This window comes from Mus caroli, unplaced genomic scaffold (assembly GCF_978045245.1).
Source record: "Mus caroli unplaced genomic scaffold, Mus_caroli_1 scaffold_11, whole genome shotgun sequence".
Lineage (NCBI taxonomy): Eukaryota > Metazoa > Chordata > Mammalia > Rodentia > Muridae > Mus > Mus caroli.
In genome coordinates this window covers 85,909,593-85,930,828 of record NW_028227266.1, presented here as the reverse complement: position 1 = coordinate 85,930,828, position 21,236 = coordinate 85,909,593, and the positions used below count along the sequence as shown (strand labels likewise).

The 21,236-nt window shown below is 42.1% G+C and overlaps 1 protein-coding gene across 3 annotated transcripts in view; it reads right to left on the bottom strand.

The window, feature by feature from the left end:
* Window positions 1-845: 845 nt before the first annotated feature.
* The window catches only part of LOC110302392 (cytochrome b5 reductase 4), a 57,175-nt gene continuing 36,784 nt past the window's right edge, over window positions 846-21,236 (bottom strand). For 2 of the 3 annotated variants that reach the window (XM_085827821.1, XM_085827818.1), the window contains 6 exons: window positions 18,892-19,032; window positions 17,294-17,446; window positions 15,516-15,666; window positions 15,140-15,226; window positions 7,543-7,707; window positions 846-4,227 (listed from right to left, as the gene is read on the bottom strand). In XM_085827821.1, the coding sequence (XP_085683947.1) occupies window positions 4,173-4,227; window positions 7,543-7,707; window positions 15,140-15,226; window positions 15,516-15,666; window positions 17,294-17,446; window positions 18,892-19,032 (752 nt within the window). In that variant the 3' untranslated portion in view covers window positions 846-4,172. The remainder of the gene's footprint in view (window positions 4,228-7,542; window positions 7,708-15,139; window positions 15,227-15,515; window positions 15,667-17,293; window positions 17,447-18,891; window positions 19,033-21,236) is intronic. The other variant, XM_085827819.1, reaches the window with a different exon arrangement.

Sequence of the window (21,236 nt, the reverse complement as noted above, 5' to 3'; positions counted from 1 at the left end):
CTTCCAGTGAGAGGTCAACTCAGGAGATTCTAATTTGTAGCAAGTTGGCATTAAAACCAACTGCAATGCTTTGGTTTTATTTAGTTCAGCACAAATCATCACTATCACCAGCACCATCGTCATCAGCAGCGGCAGCGGCAGCATCTTAGGCAAGGTCTGTGTAGCCCAGGCTGGCCTGAAACTCACTATCAATTTCAAGATGGCCTTGTACTCATGGGCCTCCCAAAGCTGGAATTATTGATGTATCCCACTTAGTTCAAATGCTTAGATTCTTTTTGAACATTTTCTCTCAGGTCTCTGACACTGGTTAAAGCTGAAGGCACATACACTGGAAGCCAGGATGCTCTGCTCCTGCCCTACAGAGCCTCTCTTAGAGACCCCTGTATATATAGAGGCTCTTTGCCCTGATAATCTCCCCTTGGTCCATACATACTTGTTTTGGGAGTTAACAATCCTTAGGTGAACAAGTGATTCTCCCCAAGAGCCAGTGTCAGGCTAGAGAGATAATCCAGTGGGTAGAGGCACTTGCCACCAAGCCTGAGTTCAAACCACAGCCCCACATGTTGAAAGGTGAGACAGACTCCTGCAAGTTATCCTCCTAGCTCCATGCACACATCTACCTGCGTGAGCATGAACGTGCACATGCACGCACGCACGCACACACACACACACACACGCACACGCACATCAAGTTTGAGTAAAGCAGTACTGTAATCCTTGATTACAGTCTTCTCAGATTCTTAATAAAAATTTGCAAAGTTGCACAATAATTTGATGGGAGAGAACTAGTTTTAATCTACTTCAATACAAAGGTATTATGGGGAATAGAGGCCGAGACTAAAAGATATTTTTAAAACCTAATTTACTTCATTCCACATGCTCAAAAATCACAGTATCAAAACAACTACCACAGGGATGGCCGGCAGTTTCTTTTTAAAGGCATCATTCCTTCCCTGTGTGACAGAATGAGATGTCTAGTCCAAACTGGCCTCCAGCTCTGTGGAGCAAAGGAGCTCGATGTTCTCAGCTGAGACCACAGATGTGTGTCACCACACATGCTGATTCTATGCCGCTGAAGACAGAACCCAGGTTCTGTATCTGCCAGGCTGGCACTCTACCAATGGAACTACATCCCTAGCTCCAGGCCCCCACACTCATCGTTAGGCTACCCTGCCTTGGCTGGAGTCTCTCTTCTTTCACCGGTCTCATCTGTCCTCCAGGGCTGATGCACTCACCCCTGTGTATGGATGTCTTAGTCTTATCTGATGCTGTCCTCTGGGAGATGCCGTAGGGGAGGCTTCAGGAAACAGGGTTAAGTCATGCTTCCCTCACTTCAGCTTCTCCAGCAAAAAGTGTTTTCCGGTGGTTCTGACAGGTACATTCTCCTTCTTCAAAAGCTGTTTTCTGTGGCTGTCTTCCTGTGTGGGTGTGTGGTGCTGGGATCAAACCCAAGCGATGTCTGTCCGGGCTAGGTGAACACTCTTCCACAGAGCTCCAGCTACGGAAAAGCCTGACAATGATCCTGTTTCTTTTGCCTCGAGTCACAGCTTTCGGTTTAGTTTTATTTCCCCAGATGAGTAAAGCTTTCCAGGTTTCGTCATTCTACTGAAGTTACCTTGATGTTGCGCCCTCAACATTCGCTGCAGTATTATGGTTGTCAATTTAAGGAAGTTTTTTTCTTGTAGTATATAGTTTTTAGTACTTATTGTTTTTAAATGACTGTCACTCTCTGGTAAACATTCTTCACTGTCTTCAGTGTTTACTTCTTTGACCTTTAGATCTTAAAGACTTTCTCCACTTTCTCTTTAAGAAAGCTTAAGTTTTGTCCACTCTTTCTTTCTAGTTTAGTGAGAAACAGTTTTTGAGACACGGTTCTCATACCATTCAATTTGTCTACTTAAAATTGAGCACATATTCACAAATATGTCAACTTTTGAAAACTTGCATCAAAACCAAAACAACCTGATACCTTTCATCTTCTGCTCCTGTACGCCATAACAGCCATAATACCCTTCCATCTCTATAAATATGCCTTCCTAAAGTTTCATGTAAGAGAATCATAAAAGTGGCAAGTTGTAAAAGTTGGGGTTTTTGGTTTTTTGTTTTTTTTTAACCCTACACTCAGCATGTTTTAAGGCTCATCTAATACTTCATTCCTTTTTATGGCTAAATATGTTTCATTATACATATATTATCTTTTTATCAGTACATCCACAGATGAATATTTGGTTTGTTTCCACCATTTGGCTTTATGAATAAATACTTCCCCCACACCTGACTATACACCCACCAAACATATTCCTTCTCCTTTATAGTTTTATAAAACAGTGAATGTCTAGAATATAATATATATATTAAAAAGCACCTGAAGAACAAATTATCCAATAAACAAGTAGGCAAAAATCTATAATAGTCATCAAAGTCTGACCCTGGACCAATTCTCAAATTAGACTACAAATTATCCAAATTAAATTAAATTAAATTAAGGGTGCTTCTGGGTTTTCTTTTGCTTTCAAATACAAAAGAGGAGCCAAGAAGAGATATAAGGATAGAGGGAAGCTTTTTGTTTGAAGTAACTGGAACAGTACTGAAGGAGAAAGAAAAAGGCTTCAAAGGACAAAAAAGAAAGCTACTCATGTAAGTTAATCAACATATTGCCAATGAATTAATGAAAATAATTAAAAAGACACACCTCTTCCCAGTGGAAAAGATGGCAGGGGAGCATGTAGCTGAAGTCCCTGTGAGCATCAGAGTGCAGCTAGAGTCCTGCCTCAGAAAAGGGAGACCCAGGAATACTGGGTGTTCAAGCAGCCCTTTGACAGCAGAGCTTCAGAAGCTGCATGCTGGTCCTTTGGGAAGTGCTAAGGCAGGGCCATTCATTCAGATGTGGCCGTTATTTACAAAACCATTCACGGACTCCTCCCCACTCTGTGTAAACACTGCTGTGGATGGATTAGGACACAGTAATCCTGTGAGTGCTCCCCGCAACCTATGCAATTAACATGTCCTTCAGAAAAGCTCAGGAAGCTCTGCTGAACTCTAGGTTTAAAGGGATTTGAAGGCTGCCAGAGCTCCCCACTGATCTGCCAGCTGCTAGGGAAGCAGCCAGCCTGGAAAGGAACCTTCAGGACAGAGTGTCCCTCTCTTCCCAGCTGGGGTGGACAGGTCTGCAGGAGGATTATTACCTCAGGCCATGGGCTGGATGCCACACTTCAATCTTTGCTAAAACACTTTGGTCTGGCGTGATAGTTGTCAGTGCTATTTTAAGCTCCTTAAACCTAGTCACACTCTGCAAGTGTGAAGAACTTCTAATATTTTTTATTGGTATCGTAAACATTTTAGAGATTATATTTCTTTACTGTCTGTGTTTGTGGGCTGGTGCACATAAAAGAATATCTTACACAGTCAGTTTTCTTCTTCCACCCTCTGGGGAGGGGAAATTGAACTCTGCTGGTGTCTTTAAAAACTCCTTTAAGCTCAAGTATGGTAGCACACACCTGTAATCACAGCCCCCAAAAGCAGAAGCAAGAATTTTAGGCCAGACTGGTATACATAGCCAATTTCAGTCCAACGAAAACTATAAAGTGAAACTCAAAAAATAGTATGTAAATAAAACTCTCTTTAAGACAACCACTGTATTTGTTACCTTCAGCCACACGTCCACCACAGGGAGTAAAAAGTATGGAAGTATAGTTTTATTCTCTCTGTCCAGTTCACGAAACTGGACTACCAATAGTTACAGCTTCCAGGTTTTAAGACTACTAAGGACATACACCATCAATTCCTGAGTGAACAGTGCAGTGGAATATTTAATACATATTGCTCAGAAGATATCTTGCAGCATAAAAAGTGACCAAAATGATTGCTTAGTTTACTATGTCATAAAATACAAGTGTTGACTGCAGAACAGTGATACAATTTCAGTGGTCAGGAAACTTGCAGTTCATAACAAAAGGCTCCCATATGCACCTGCTGCCATGACTGACCCTCCAGGTCAGGGTCAGCAGTAAGATAAGTCATGGTACAAAATTAAACCAAGAAGTTACTTGTACTGAAGACACATGACTTCATTCCAGAAAGCAAAGCCTTCCGTACGTACAAAAACTCATTTAAAAACTCCTAGGCAATCACAAATATAAACTAGTTGAATAAAAGACAATGGCAGCTTTTTCTTAAGCGGTGAATCCGTGAATCTCATCATCAGAAAAGTTAAGATCATGCAGCAACCTGAAAAACAAAACATGTATGACTTTAGGGAAAATGTTTACAAATAGAGCCATGAGGTCAAAGCTCGCCAGCACACCCTCCTCATTTCCTCAAGTCATGTTTGTTAAGAACACAATGACCACACCAGAAACTTAATGACAAAACAGCATCAGCTATGTAGTCAGTGTTCAATTTTCTTTAACAGTTTCACAAATGCCACTAATTTTAAATGATTTAAGATCCAATTATAAATTGGATAATTATAAGGAGATGCACTCCTTGTAAGTGGCAGACACTCCCTTGGTTACATCTGATTGCTAGATCCTTCTCTCCCTTTTGCTCCCACCTCTGCCATGTTCTGTAGTATATCTGCTAAAACCTGTAATGTTTTTATTGTGGACTATTCCACAATCCTCTCTGCTGAATTCCTATGGCATTCTTCAATAGCATGGCCCTGTGACCTCTATTCCTCACACACAATTCAATATATGGAGTCGAGGGCTTTATCACATATAGATTTAATTCTCTGTCTACTTCATACAGAGTGTTACTACTACATGATAATGCATGGCTGACTCTCTTATTAGATGCTAGCAACCACTGGTGAGCTATGAAATCTAAGATTCTACTTCCAACATTCTTTACTGATCAACTGAAGGACTTTATAAAGAAAGCTTGCTCTGTGGTTACATGGCTATCCAGCAACCAGCTCATACAGAAAGAAGGCAGAATAAATGCTTTATTTTCCCACCTTTATTCATCAGTGTTTAAAGTGAGGGGTAGGAAAACACACTGCTGAAATACACTTCCACTTGGCAAATCACACAAACAGAGTCTGAAACCATAGAGGTGGCTGCTGAAGATGATCATTCAGTGCTGTCTGTCCAGAGCAGAGACAGTCACAGCAAGGGCTCACGTGGCACAGCCGTAGGACACAGCAGGCACTGTGGGGACCCATCCTACTTTTGTAGACATATATACTATTTCCCCCAGGGAAGGGCTTCATTGTAACCACAGTCTACTCATCTTTAACACACCCAGTTATCTCTGCCCTTCTCCAGCTTGTTCTAACTGGATTGTGTGTGTTGTTTTGAATGAACCCAGGGTCCTATATTTGAGAAGCAGACATTCTACTACTGAGCTACATTCCTAGCTCTTCTTCTGTTTGTATATATAGCTCAGGCTGTCCTGGAACTCCCCATCTTCCTGCCTCTGTATCCAGAATACTGGGGTTACAGTGTGCACATCACAAAAAGCTCTGGAACCATGCAGTCTGCATTCATAACTTCATAGGTGCTTTATGATCACTGGTTCTGGTCTCCTCAAAACACACCCCTAGGTGACAGTACCTGACTATCTATGACACTCCAAGTTATATTTTAGTCACATCTGTCTCATCACAGGACAGCGTGAGTCTCTGAAGTTGAGTCTACTTATCCACAGAATGAGTAGATCCAAGTATCACTATCAGCCATTTGGTTGTAAAGTACAGGCTTCTAAACCTTTAGTATACAAACTGACAAGTGCTCATGCAATGAGGAGGGTACGTTTGGACTACAGCTAGTTATCTAGCTCGCACCGAGAGGGCTTGGATCTAGGCCTACCATGGACACCAAAGTCTACAGATCCTCGTGACCCTCATAGAATGGCAGTGTATGTGTCCTGTGCGTGTGCATATCCCAAGACACTTTAAATTACCTCTAGACTAGTTACAATGCATCAAGCAACATAACGGCTGTATAGCTATGCTCTGCTGCACAGAAGTGACAGCAGCTGTGCAAATGTTCAGTGCCAGGGAAATGACTTATTCTTGGTCCAGAGCTTGGTGAGGAAGGGGAAGAGATGAGAAGTGACTTGTGCAACATGCAGCAGACATGAGATTAACTCCAGAGTTCTTTGTAATGTGGGTAGCAAAAGTCTTTATTTTACAGAACAAAACTATGATAAAATAAGAGCCTTTTGTCACTTTTGATATGAAAGGCACATTAACTGGGCATGATGCCTTAACCACAGCACCCAGGAGGTAGGGGCAGACAGATCTCTAAGTCTGAGGGATACATATTGAGACCTGGTCTCGAACAGAAGGAAGACATATTCCGTTAAGATGGCAATGACAAGAAATCAAGGAAATGAGTCTGAACTGAAGCCACAAGGGAGATGCTATGAAGTGCAAATCCTGATCTGGGTCGAGTCACCTTGACAGGCAGCTCCATCAGCTTGTTCAGGGGAGGTAATCTCGGGAAGGCATGGGGAATGGTTAACAGCCCTGCTGAGTTTCCCAGTCAAGCAAGCTCAGTATTGGAAGATTAGTTTTGAGGCAAAATTGAGAAACAAGCTATAGAGATTACAGTTGCTTTACAGCATACGAAAATCCTACAGTCATGACAATCTACTATTTAATGAGCAGACTGTGTGGCTCCCATCTGCATCTGTATGGCTCAGATATGCAGAACCAAATGAATGAAAATGAAGAAGACTTGGCCCCAGCTCCAGCTGACCACCAGTCATTGGGGAGGAATGGAGTTCTGTTAGGATGGGTGTGCAGATCCCTCTGTAGCCAGTCTTTCCATGCTGAAGGTTTGAAGTTTCCACTGCCTAACAGTATCACTGCAGCCCAGAAATGTCCTGAGGCAGGTGAGCCAGCAGTGTAAAGCAGTGTGGCACGTAGCCTTGATTTCCAATAAAAGACAATTGCTTCTTTATAACTTGGAGTCGGGGTTTTTGAAAATAAATTTTACAATAAAATTAAACTCAAAATATCTGTAAAATGTAAGGTTTATACAAAACAAATTTAAGGAGTTTCTAATCTAGAAATCTAGTACGTGCTACATTTAACCAAATATTTGAAGGGATCATATCCGGTAGTTTCATTGTGTAGTCTGGCCTTGGGTCTTGCTTGCTTATGTAGCATAATCTGGCATCTTCCTTTGACGTGCTCCCTAACTTGGGGTCACTGTGTTTTACTTACCAGTCCTCTGCAGCTGCAGAGCATAAAAGCAGAGAACCTCACTGAAAGGAATATGGCTTATTCGTCATCATTCACATTGCAGGTGGTGAGCATGAGACCGAGAGCCCAACATTCCAAAAAGATTTCGGCACTGATCTTGTAATGTTCTTGACAGCCACAGGCAGATTCCTTCGCTGGCTGCAAGTAATGCTAAGCACAACCCAGGCACCTACCTCCGCCCCTCGTGTGAGACCAGCAGCTCCACTACTGCTCTGGTTTCACAGCAACCAGATTTCAGTGTGTGACAGCACAGCAGGAAGAGCCAAAGGCTGTCTAAGTGCTCTCTGTGAGCTTCCACTGCAGGGTCCCCGCTCCTCACTGCCACTCACCTTATCCCCTCGTCAGTAAATGGTGTTGGTCCGCAGATGCAAAGGAAGGCCCTAGAGTTTTCTAAACTTCTTTGTAAAAATTCAGAGAGAAGAGCTCGTGACACGTGTCCCTGTTTGCCATTCCATTCTGGAGAAGGTGCCGAGAGAACAAATTCAACATCAAATCTAGGACAAGAAAAGAGTTTTCAAAGTCTGTCATTTCAAACCTACTATTGTCCCATTTCAAGGTCAGTAAGACTCCTTTCCCAAAGGACAGCTTATGAAGACTGGATAGGTTCATGTGTGTGTAAAAAATTCACACGCACATGAATGCAAATTCACCAAGGATTGGTTTTGCTGTGGGTAAGGGCAATGCGAGGATTAGCTTGCTATGAATAGAGAAGTGATTTGATTGTTTTATGGTTTTTGTTTTGTTTTCTTGACCTCATTCGCAAGAGGACTCCATGGGATCTCAGTGGCTGTTTGATACACTGGCATTAATAACCACCTTTGAGTCTCAGGAAAGTGCAATTTCCAGAGGCAGGTATTTTAATCCCTGCTTAAATCTACACCACAAATTTCTGACCATGGGAAAATAGCTAAGAAGCCTGTGTGACTTCTTATCCCTGTAGTTCCATATCAGGGAAATCTATAGTCTCCGTGTCCAGAGCCTGGTAGTACCCCTGTGAATGGCACTCATTCACTTGGTTGTGTGAGGCAGAGCCTTAGAACCTCTCAGAAGCCTTTCCTTCCACCCTTCATATACAGCTTATGAGCGGCCCTGGGTCCACCTTCAGTCTCCACAACATGACAACCCACAAAATATAAAGTGACAAGGAGAGAAAAGAAAAGGATGGGGTAGGGACCTACACTTGCTCCTTGGGAATGTGGCGTGAAACCAAAACAGGAAGAATATCCCTGACAGGTTGAGTTCAGTTTGCAGTTAAGCATAAGTTCACGTTTGTGCTGTTGGACCCAGATGCTCTGGATGTGCCTGACCACATGTGGGCTGGAGGTACACAGGCAGGAAATAGGTCCGGATGCATGCTTGCTCCAGACTGGACCTGAGAAATGTGGTGAATTGTTGGTTTTGCCTTTATAAGCCCCTGCAAAAACATGACTTGTGGCCACTTTCTGGGAACCCAGAGATGGATCTGGTCAGAGATCCAACCTCCCAGTATTAAATTAAAGCTTGCTTCAAACTTGGCTTAAGATTGCAGTGGTGGCCGGGCGTGGTGGCGCACGCCTTTAATCCCAGCACTCGGGAGGCAGAGGCAGGCGGATTTCTGAGTTCGAGGCCAGCCTGGTCTACAAAGTGAGTGCCAGGACAGCCAGGGCTACACAGAGAAACCCTGTCTCGAAAAACCAAAAAAAAAAAAAAAAAAAAAAAAAAGATTGCAGTGGTGGTCTTTCTCTCAGCCGGTGGGATTAACATTGGACTAAAAAGTCACCAGGAGAGCCAGGTGGTGGTGGCACATGCCTTTAATCCCAGCACATGGGAGGCAGAGGCAGGTGGATTTCTGAGTCCGAGGCCAGCCTGGTCTACAAAGTGAGTTCCAGGACTGCCAGGGCTATAAAAAAAAGTCACCAGGAATAAATAAATCTATTGAAAAAATTTAAAGTACACAAACAGTGTACACTCTAACATGTACAGAATCCATCTATCTAGCAACTAATTTTTCCCTCTTGTTTTCAAAACATAACTCTTCCAGTTTCTCACAATTGTCCACAACACTTCCCTATTTTATTACCACAGCCTCAGGTGGGACTCTCAGATCTTAGATCTGTCTGATACATCACAGCCATAATAACTCTCCTAAAACCTAGGCTCTATTGCCTACAGACTAGCAATTCAAAGTCCTTGGTGTCCCAGTCTTTTGGTTTTTCTGTATGTGTTATACAGAAAAATATTCTTTTTCATTGAAGTACCAGAACATTCTGGCCTTGAAGAATCTAACTACTTTCTTTTTCTGTTCACAGAAATGCTGATTTGTTTCCTAAAATCCAGGTCATACTCCCCTTGTTCCAGGAAGCCCTGCATCCCTTCTCCTAAGAATGGGATCACTGGCCGGGTGTGCTGGAGCAGGTTTCAGACAGCACAGCAATGCAGTAAGGCTGATGCTCCTCTTCATTTGTGACCCAGTCCTGAGCTGCCAGGATTCGTTTCTTTCTCTATTCTAGTGGAAAACTAAGGGGATTACCAATATCAAATGATGTTGCTGGCTGGGCTGGGGTCCGGGGGCAGGGGGGAGGGGGTGCGGGACGACTCTTGTCAAAGTCTTCACAGCCCAAGAACACCTTCACCTGTGACTCTTCAGCACTGTTATCCTGAGGACTTAGGGGAGTACAGAAAAAATTTCCACCATGCCATACAACATGGGCTGGTTAAATAAACTATGGTATGTTCACATGACAGAACACACTGCTATTATTAAAAATCATGGTACAATACATGACTTTCCAGACCACACTTCTGGCATTTTGAGCCACTCCTGGCTGTGATGGTTTGTATATGCTTAGCCCAGAGAGAGGCACTATTTGGAGGTTTGGCCTTGTTGGAGTAGGTGTGTCACTGTGGGCTTGGGCTTTAAGATCCTTGTTCTAGCTTCCTAGAAGCCAGTCTTCCAGTAGCATCCTTCAGATGAAGATGTAGAGCTCTCAGCTCTGCCTGCATCATGCCTGCCTAGACGCTGCCCTGCTCCCACCATGACGATAATGGACTGAATCTCTGAACCTGTAAGCCAGCTCCAACTAAATGTTGTCCTTAGAAGTGCTGCCTTAGTCATGGTGTCTACTCACAGCAGTAAAACCCTAAGACACTATTCTTTAATAACTACATGTCAGTAGTCCCTACTTCTCCAATTGTGACCATCAAACAAAACAAAACAAAAACCCCAAAAACCCCAAAAACCCAACCAACCAACCAACCCTCCAGGGGCTGGAGAGATGGCCCAGCAGTTCAGAACTGCTTTCTGCTTTTACAGAGGATTCCACTCTTTTCCCAGCACCTATATCGTGCTTCACAACCATCTGTAACCCCAATCCTAGGGAATCTAGGCCTCTGGCCTTCTGGCCTCTCTGGGCTCTAGGCAATGCATGTGGAATATACAAAAGGAAAACACTCATACATATAAAATAAATAAATCTTTAAAAATGTAACAATAAAACCCATCTCCAAACAGAAGCATCCCTAAAGATGATTGACAGGGGAGACCCAGGTTGACAGAATATATTCTATGATCAGATACACCAAGCAGAAGATACAGTTACCAAAAGTAGGGTCAGGATGACTCTATTGCCTTCAAAATAAAAATAAAAAAGGGGTGTGTGTGTGCATATATATATATATATATATATATATATATATATATATATACACATATATGACAGAGTATAAAGGTCTAGGTTATAAAGTTGATTGTTCTTTGCAGAGTAGATACCTCAGCAATTTTGTTCATTATTTTCTGCTACACTTTCTATGTAAGCGTGTAGTAACTTCAAAACTGTAAGGAAAACTATCACACCAAGTGGCGTTCATAGAGTACCATTCACTCTTCTATCTACAGCACAGCTTCCCAACCTTCCTAATGCTGTGACCCTTTAATGCAGTTCCTCAAGTTGTAGTGACCCCAACCATAAATTATTTTCATTGCTACTTCATAACTATAATTTGCTACTGTTATGAACCATAATGTAAATATCTATTATGCAGGATACTCTTAGGTGATCACTTGTAAAAGGGTCATTTGACTCCCAAAGTGGTCAAGACCCACATGTTAAGAACAACTGTTCTAAAGAAGAGTATTGACATCAAAGATGACTGTTTGGAAGGGGAAGGAAATAATTGTACTATAAACACATTCCAAAGTGGTGCCCAGAAACTAACCTGCCATCAGGACTGCCTCACTCCTGATAATCTTTACACTATGGAAGTAACAGCAGAACACCCAGAGCCACTGCATTCTGCTACTGATGGGGAGGGCGGGGTCATACTACAGCAGAAACAGTAAAATTCTACTTGGATTTCAGTTCTACACAGTAATCAGCTAATTTACTTCTGTTATTTGCCTACTGTTGTTCTCTTTTTTTCCCAGAACACCACTGAGGGGGAGGGGGAGGGGGGAGGGGGAGGGGGGAGGGGGAGGGGGGAGGGGAGAGACAGAGACAGAGAATGACTATGAGATAGAAGGCCATCTTTCAGAGGAAGCTGAAGCAGCCTTGGAGAAATAAGCACCTTGGGTTGGAAGTGCAGACAGGCAGAAAAGGGACAGAGGTGGTCAAAGCAGCACGCCTGCCATACCAGCACTGTGCTGAGGATCACTCTGCCGCTGAGTAGTTATGGCAGGAAAAAACCCAAAGCTCTAATAAGACAAACCATTCTCTCCTTGGGAGGGCCTTTAACCCATTCTAAATACCCCAGAGATGGCTTCCCAGTTCCCAAAGGTTTACATAGTCTTCCCCAAACCTCTCAGCTGTTAAACAAAGTAAGCAGAATAAGCACTACTGTCTGACCCTGAATATAAAGACACTGACCTCTGGTGGTAAGCAATTTCTAAAGAAGAGTTCAAGCAATAAGCCTTTCTTTTTTAAATTAAAAAAATTAAGATTTATTTTTATTTTCTATAACTGAGTGTTTCTCCTGTGTGCACATATATCTACCATGTGCACGTCTGGTGCCTGTGAAGGTCAGCAGAAGAGACTGGATACCCTGGAACCAGAATTATGCATGAGTCCTCTGCAACAGCTACAGGGGCTCTTACTCACTGAGTCATGAGAGCTGAGGACATGGGAACGAGAGTCTGTTCTACACTGCAAAAGCTTGGAGCTGGGCCACCTGTATTTATTTTTTTCTTTTTTTTTGTTTTTTTTTCTTTTATTAGATATTTTCTTCATTTACATTTCAAATGCTATCTTGAAAGTCCCCTATACCCTCCCCCCCACTCCCACTCCCACCCCCCTCCGCCCTGCTCCCCAACCATCTCACTCCTGCTTCCCGGCCCTGGCATTCCCCTGTACTGGGGCATATAATCTTTGTAAGACCAAGGGCCTCTCCTCCCAGTGATGGCCAACTAGGCCATCCTCTGCCACACATGCAGCTAGAGACATGAGCTCTGGAGGTACTGGTTAGTTCATATTGTTGTTCTTCCTATAGGGCTGCAGACCCCTTTAGTTCCTTGGGTACTTTCTCTAGCTCCTCCATTGGGGGCCCTGTGTTCCATCCAATAGATGACTGTGATCATCCACTTCTGTATTTGCCAGGCACTGGCATAGCCTCACATGAGACAGCTATATGAGGGTACTGTCAGCAAAATCTTGCTGGCATATGCAATAATGTCTGGGTTTGGTGGACGTTTATGGGATGGATCCCTGAGGGGGGGGGGCAGTCTCTGGATGGTCTTTCCTTCCGTCTCAGCTCCAAACTTTGTCTCTGTAACTCTTTCCATGGGTGTTTTGTTCCCCATTCTAAGGAAGAACGAAGTATCCACACTTTGGTCTTCCTTCTTCTTGAGTTTCATGTGTTTTGCAGATTGTATCTTTGGTATTCCAAGTTTCTGGGCTAATATCCACTTATCAGTGAGTGCATATCATGTGTGTTCTTTTGTGATTGGGTTACCTCACTCAGGATGATATCTTCGAGATCCATCCATTTGCCTAAGAATTCCATAAATTTATTGTTTTCAATAGCCGAGTAGTACTCCACTGTGTAAATGTACCACATTTTCTGTATCCATTCCTCTGTTGAGGGGCATCTGGGTTCTTTCCAGCTTCTGGCTATTATAAATAAGGCTGCTATGAACATAGTGGAGCATATGTACTTCTTACCGGTTGGGACATCTTCTGGATATATGCCCAGGAGAGGTATTGCGGGATCTTTCGGTAGTACTATATCCAATTTTCTGAGGAACCGCCAGACTGATTTCCAGAGTGGTTGTACAAGCTTGCAATCCCACCAACAATGGAGGAGTGTTCCTCTTTCTCCACATCCTCACCAGCATCTGCTGTCACCTGAATTTTTGATCTTAGCCATTCTGACTGGTGTGAGGTGGAATCTCAGGGTTGTTTTGATTTGCATTTCCCTGATGATTAAGGATGCTAAACATTTTTTCAGGTGTTTTTTAGCCATTCGGTATTCCTCAGTTGAGAATTTTTTGTTTAGCTCTGTACTCCATTTTTTAATGGGGTTATTTGATTTTCTGGAATCCACCTTCTTGAGTTCTTTACATATATTGGATATTAGTTCCCTATCTTATTTAGGATTGGTAAAAATCCTTTCCCAATCTGTTGGTGGCCTTTTTGTTTTATTGACAGTGTCTTTTGCCTTACAGAAGCTTTGCAATTTTATGAGGTCCCATTTGTCGATTCTCCATCTTACAGCACAAGCCATTGCTGTTCTGTTCAGGAATTTTTTCCCCTGTGCCCATATCTTCGAGGCTTTTCCCCACTTTCACCTCTATAAGTTTTAGTGTCTCTAGTTTTATGTGGAGGTCCTTGATCCACTTAGACTTGAGCTTTGTACAAGGAGATAAGAATGGATCAATTTGTATTCCCCTACATGATAATAGCTGGTTGAGCCAGCACCATTTGTTGAAAATGCTGTCTTTTTCCACTGGATGGTTTCAGCTCCCTTGTCGAAGATCAAGTGACCATAGGTGTGTGGGTTCATTTCTGCGTCTTCAATTCTATTCCACTGATCTGTCTGTCGCTGTACCAGTACCATGCAGTACTCTGTCGCTGTACCAGTACCATGCAGTGCTCTGTCGCTGTACTAGTACCATGCAGTGCTCTGTCGCTGTACCAGTACCATGCAGTGCTCTGTCGCTGTACCAGTACCATGCAGTGCTCTGTAGTACAGCTTGAGTCGGAGATGGTGATTCCATCAGAGGTTCTTTTATCATTGAGAAGAGTTTTTGCTATCCTAGGTGTTTTGTTATTCCAGATGAATTTGCAAATTGCCCTTTCTAATTTGGTTTCTTTAACTCATTCTCAGCTGTCTCAGTAGAATAAATATGCCCAAGTGGAGGCTTTAGCCAGGTTAGAACAGTACTGCTTCAAGGGTAAGCATGAGCACGTCACAGCCTTGACTTATGAGCCACTCATTGAAGGAGGCAGGATGTGGGAAGAAACAGAGAGCAGAGCAGAGCCCCTTTATTACTGACAGTCCATACATAAACATAAGTAATCGCCTCAGACATTCTATGCAACTTAGAAAGTCCTGGCAATCTTAGAAATAGATGACTACAGAAATGTTCTAGAAAGTATGGTAGCCCATTTTGCTCAATACTTGTGAATCTGTACTGCTGTCAGCTGACTGCTACATTGTTGTTCTCTTTAATGACATAAGCTCTTGCTGTGTTCCTCTTTCTCCCTGAGTTCCTCTTGCCAAGATTTGTTTTCTGTTGGTCACACCAGCGTAAGAAGAAAACCAGCAGTAGGGCTATTAATACGCATTACCTCAATCAACTAAAAACGAAGCCAGTCTGCTGAACAATGGAAGACATGCCTCTCCTGGACAGCACACGGGTAGAGGACCTGAGAAGCTCCATGACATTCAAGTGTGCTTCAGCTATCCTCATTACACTATGTACAAACACTTACATTTGAGTTAACAATGCAATACCTTTTTTCTCTTAATGCCAACTTCTCTAGCTGACATCTCCAGATTATATCGTCCTCTGTTTTATTGAAGAACATCAACTTCACCTTCCTTAAAAGGAAAAAAAAAGGAAAGTTCATATTATATAAGTCACTATTACATTTAAAATATGCACCTGTGGGAATGTTCGAAATGAACCTGCTGAATGCTTTTAGGTAACGCAAATAATGAAACCCTGAAACGAGATCAAAGCACTAAGTTCTGAGTGGGCGAGGAGGTAGAAGGGCAGACAGTTGGGCAGCATGAGAAGGTACTCAACCTCAGTGAACTGCCCATGTATGACGGATGCCCAGCACTGAAAACCTCCCCAATAACAGTAACCAGAAACAAGGGAACATACCTGAGACTGGACATGTGAGACAAAGCATAATTCAGTACAGTGATCATTGGTGTGAATCCTGTTCCAGCTGCCAATAGAAAGAGATCTTCTACTTCCTGGAGTTTGGATACTTTAAAATTGCCTTCAGGACCGCTTACAGAAATAAAATCTCCTAAAGAAAGAAAGAAAAGAAAGAAAATCAGAAAATAAATGAAACAAGAAACCTAGATGGGAAACAGGGACAGAACACTGGGAGGGACAGGGTGGACCTGGGACTGCCCCATCATCTCTGTAGTAGGAGAGGGGCTGCAGAGGCAGTCATCAGATACCCAACTATGTCAGACTAGTGAGTAGTTAACACAAGGTAGGTAGAGATAGATATTACTACTTACACATTGGTTAGTAACCAGAGGGTCAAGCTTACCAGGAGAGAAACTGGAAACAAATGTATTTTAGAGTCTTACACTGGCAAGTGTCATTAACTTCTCTAGGGATATTTGAAAAGATGACCAGTGGAAACAAGATGAGCCATTGTGAGTTTAACTCCTAGGAAAGCAGCAGTTGTAAAATGCATGCCTAGTTTCTGTGGGGACTGACTGACACACCTCTTTCATAAAAACACTGCCACCAGGGCACATTCAGAAGTCTCCAATTCAACTTGGAAAATAAAAAAACAAACCTGTTCATTATTTTTAACTTATTTCAAACACTGTATTTTAATACGTTTGGGTGTTTGTAATTTCCCATGTTTTCCACCACAGGATTGTAACTAATGGTACTTTAGGGGACAATTACACTATAGGTAGATGTCTAAGTCAACTTTCAGAAGTAACATAAAGAGAGGCTGTCCTGTTGCCCCAGTGTGTGCTGATGCTGATGCAGACAGAGGAAGGATATTTCTGCCATTAGAGAGAGAGAAAAATCAAAATGAGAAAACACAGAGACAGGACTAGAAGGAAACAAGAAGGAAAGTTTCTGAATCTTCAGAGACATTATAATGTGTTACTCAGTCTTTCAAGGTCCATTTCCTGATAGCCTAGTAAGTGCCAACTGTCAGGCTAGGTCCTGGAAATAAGGCAAACAAGACAGCTTCTACCTGAATCAGTCTTACAAACAAGCTGTGTGCTTTCAACCCTTATCACAGAGCATGAGTAGCTGTTATTAGGTGACTCAGAGGAGAAGGGGGCTTCATAATTGAAGTGCAATTTCATTGGGTCTTTATAGGAAGGAATACAGCAAAAGAAAGGCTGATAGGCATTCTAGATGAGGTTCTGATAGGAACCTAAGAGTGAGGATAACAAACTAGAGTTTCAAGGAGCACAAAAGCTAGAGAGCCCACCAGGTCCTTGTAAGCCTTGTGGTGTGGGGGAAGTGGTCAGCACAGCTAAAGCAGATCTGTCAGAGCCTTCAAAACTGGAGAGTAACACAAGTAAGTCTATCTTCAGAGGAGCTTGGAGAAGTTACTGGAAAATGCAGATGAAGAGAAAGACACCAGGTAGAGCCATGTGTGAGAGACGGGTTAGAAGGCAAAACAGAAAGGATGAAGGCTTGCTTTCAGGGGATGGGAGGAAAGACGACATCAAATGTGGCTGACTGGATTCAGGGAATGAGCAAGTGTCCAGAGAAGGGCACAGATGAACAGAGATGCTGCAAATAATAAAGATGGAGGACATGGAGCACAAGACAAAAAGAGGATGACTTCCACTGTTGACATACTTAATAGACTCCCACACAGGGATAACAGAGGGTCTCTATCCAAGCTATCACACAAACAAGGCTACAAATGCAACATTACTAACCAATCTGAAGATGATCAAGCTCTGGTGTGAAGAGTCCAGCAGGATAGATTTTGATCAAAAAGTAGATGTATTTATTTGGGGAAAGAACTGGTTCTTTAAAATCTGAGAGTAAGGAATCAGACACGGGTGTATATGGCTTTACTATTTCTGCACCTGGAAAAAAGATCAAAACAAAGAAAAGTGTAACATTTATTTTATTTTATTTTTTATTTTTTTTAAAGATTTATTATATGTAAGTACACTGTAGCTGTCTTCAGACACTCCAGAAGAGGGCGCCAGATCTCGTTGCGGATGGTTGTGAGCCACCATGTGGTTGCTGGGATTTGAACTCTGGACCTTCGGAAGAGCAGTCGGGTGCTCTTACCCACTGAGCCAACTCACCAGCCCAAAGTGTAACATTTAAAAGCTCTTAAAGAAGATAAAAATACAAATCTTAGGATGCCATCAGTGTGTGCACAAAACATTAGTACATACATCTCTAATGAGATGGTCTACATCCATGTTTTATTTACCTTGCGTATATCTCAAGGCTATAATTTTAACAAACCAATGGTTAGCCATTATATAAAGTCTTTTTTATTATTTATTAAGTATGGTCTATAACAATGAATCTAGATAAGCGTATGAGGTTTGTAATGGGCTACAATAAAGTGACATCAAAAATTTTCCATGGAAATGTAATAATAAAGACAGAAAACCCCAATTATAAGCCATATATTTAGCAACAGTAAGTGGTTACCAATGTGGTCACTAGAGAAGGAAAGGAGACATCTCACCTTTAATTATACATATTTTGAATTGTTTTGATGTTCTAAAATTATTATTTTGGCAGCTGAATGAATGGAACAATTATCCTACTATGTATTATGTATGGGATGTATTATTTTTTAAGTACATGATACAGATTTTACTAGAATCCAGAGGGAAAAAGTCATCAAATATTTGAAAGACCAAAATTTTACACATGGCTCTAATTAGCTCATATGGAACTTAAACCTCATTGGATAAAAACTATGCTAAGGAAGACTGCAGTTCACGCACATGGATCTGGTAGCAGTGAAGACCAAGAGAAATAACTAACAATGCCACGACACAACACCACCTCTACCAAATCTCAGAAGGGAGTCTATAAGATGGAGCACTAAAACACAGGCTGAGGTCAAGATTCTGCAGCTTCAAGAGGCCAAGAACATGGTGGCTGCCTGTAAGAACGGGGGCAATTTAAACAAGTAGATGACATAGAATGAAATAATGGGGAAATGCCCTCACACAGCAAGGAACATAGCTCGGAGCTTCGTGTAACAGTAGCATAGGTAGGAAACTAAGTACCGTTCCCCACTTGTTCGGAATTGTACTGGTTCAGTCTCACAAACGGTGGCAGCCCCTAGGAGATGCCGAGAGCACACGTCTATGTCTAGTGTACTCTCTGGGGCCTTCCTCCTTTCCACCTGAGGCAAGCTGCTCCATGTGCTCACTCTGCAGCAGACACAGTCTGACATTCGCTCGCCTCCACAAACCCAGAAGCTTCCTGACATTAAAGCCAGGTGCCCAGAAAGGCCAGCAGCCTCCCAGCCCCACCCAGGCCTCCTTTCCCTTACCTGTGACACTGAGCTTGAGGTAAACGTGTTGTCCAACCGGCACCTGAAGGTGAGTACTTGGAGGCAGCATCAGACAGAAAAGTCTCGTGTCATGAGTGACATCTTCCTTAGAAATTAACTGGCAGCGTCTGTAGTACAAGCCTGGAAGGCAGAGCAAGTCACTAAGTGAAAGCCCACACTCCGCCTCTGCTCTTTCACAACTTCAACTTCACTAAAATACCGACATTTTACAAGGCTACTTTCTAGTTCATTTTCTAAGATATGTTACAAACATATAAACACATGTTTGAAAAAAGAACTAATAGTATTATAGTTTAATAAAATGAGTATTATTTCTTCATAACTGTTTAACAAAACATGTCTCAAGACACTTACATCCAATTTCTTCTTAAACTTACTTTGTAAGTAACTCTATTTTAGGCTTTATATTTAATTAATTTAATGTGAAAAATATTTGATAAACATTCTAAGGTTTTTTTTTTCCCAGTGAAAACAGTTTTGAAAGCTGAGTACTTGAAATTTAACAATATTATCACTGTTGAACAGGCTTAGCAACACAAGAAAAATGTGCATTATGTCTATGCTTGTATATATGAATTGTACATGTACATGAATAATAAACATCTTAACTGTGTAAATTGTTAAAAAATACGTTTTTATAAAGTGACAGCTGAAGGCAATAGGTTCATGGCATACACTGATTTTAGTAAAAGAAATCAAGTATTTTTATAAATACTGAAAATAATAACCATGCTTCTAAAATACTTTATACTGCACAAAACAATTAACATTAAAACTTGTTATCGGAATTGTAAAAGCATTGTCATTGATATGTTATCTTTTGACTATAGTTTACCCCTAAAGACTGATCATAGTTTATATCCTCTCTCAGAAAATAGTTTACAGAAATAGAACTGATCACACATTCCTCTCCCCTCCTCTCTCTCACCTAATAGCATTTAACTTGGTATGAAAGATTTAATCCAGATCATAGGAAGCAAAAGCTACCCAAACCAACAATAAATGGTTAATAGAAAACTACAATTTATATACAACTTTCAGAAATAATTTTGGCCACAATTAAATCAAGTCCTCATTTTCCTGTGGCTCCCAAAGACCCTGTCATCCAATCTTTCTACCTGTTGCCCTGGTAACTCAGGAGGTACGCATGTGTATGGTCACCTCACTGAAGCACCAGGGAATATGCTTGTGTCTGGTTACAGCTAGGACTATCACGCTAAAGTCATCCTGGAAGGCCTAACTGGTTCTGGACTAACGACAGGTTCAAATGACAAAGCTCACCAATAGGTAAACGTTCAAACTGTCACTTTAACCCTTTCTCTAGACCAGTGGCTCTCAACCTATGGGTATCAACCCCTTTGGGGTTGGAAAGACCCTTACTTCATAAGGGACACCTTAGATGATCAGAAGACAATTGTTTAGACTATTCATAATGGCAGTGAAATTACTTATGAAGTAGCAAAGAAAATAATTTTATGGTTTGGGCCACAACATAAGGAGCTGTATTGAAGGGTCACGGCATTATAAGAAGGTCCACTGCTCTAAACCTTTCTTGGACCCCAAATAGAGAATACAACCAAAGGCTCGCTCAGATGCTGTATGTCTAAATAGTCAAAAATTATACATCAGACAAAAACTGTCACATGCAGTAGACAGTTTTTATACATCTTTATAAAGTCCAGTGGGCTCCAGGTCAGCATTCTTTAACTCCTCAAAGCATGACAGAGTGAGACAGCAGAGGCCTACAGTCCAAGTCTGCCCTCTTTTATTTCTTCATCTTCACTTGTCACCAAGTAGGTTTACACAGAGATATATGCATGAACCTGCATGTTCAAGCTCATGCAAGTTCTTCCATCAATGGCCCTGGTACTCTTTGGATACAACTAGATTTGGGATGATTGGGCAGGTAATTCTGAGGTTTCAGATCCTGGGAGAATGGTGTTGAAGAACAAAAGGCAAAGTTCAGGTACCCACATGTTAGCCTTGTCCATTCCTGCCGTGTGGGAATGGTATGACTAAACGGAAGATAGCCCTATGGGCTCCCCAAGTGAGGAACCCCGGGGCAGGTGCCTTCCTTTCTTGCCCAGGCCTAAGGGACACAGTGTTTGGTGGAAACTATTCATCTTCGGCTTGCTAGTTTCTGCACTGGCCACATGGGTATACCTTTCCTCAACTGTATGGAACCCATTAGGGAATGTGGGTTACTGTGACTTCCATACTTCCATGTGAACAGCATGGATAGTGTGCTTGCCATTCAACCCTACTTAGATAATTTCCCCATTTAACCTATAAAGAGTAGGCACAGTTTCACATGAACTTCCTCG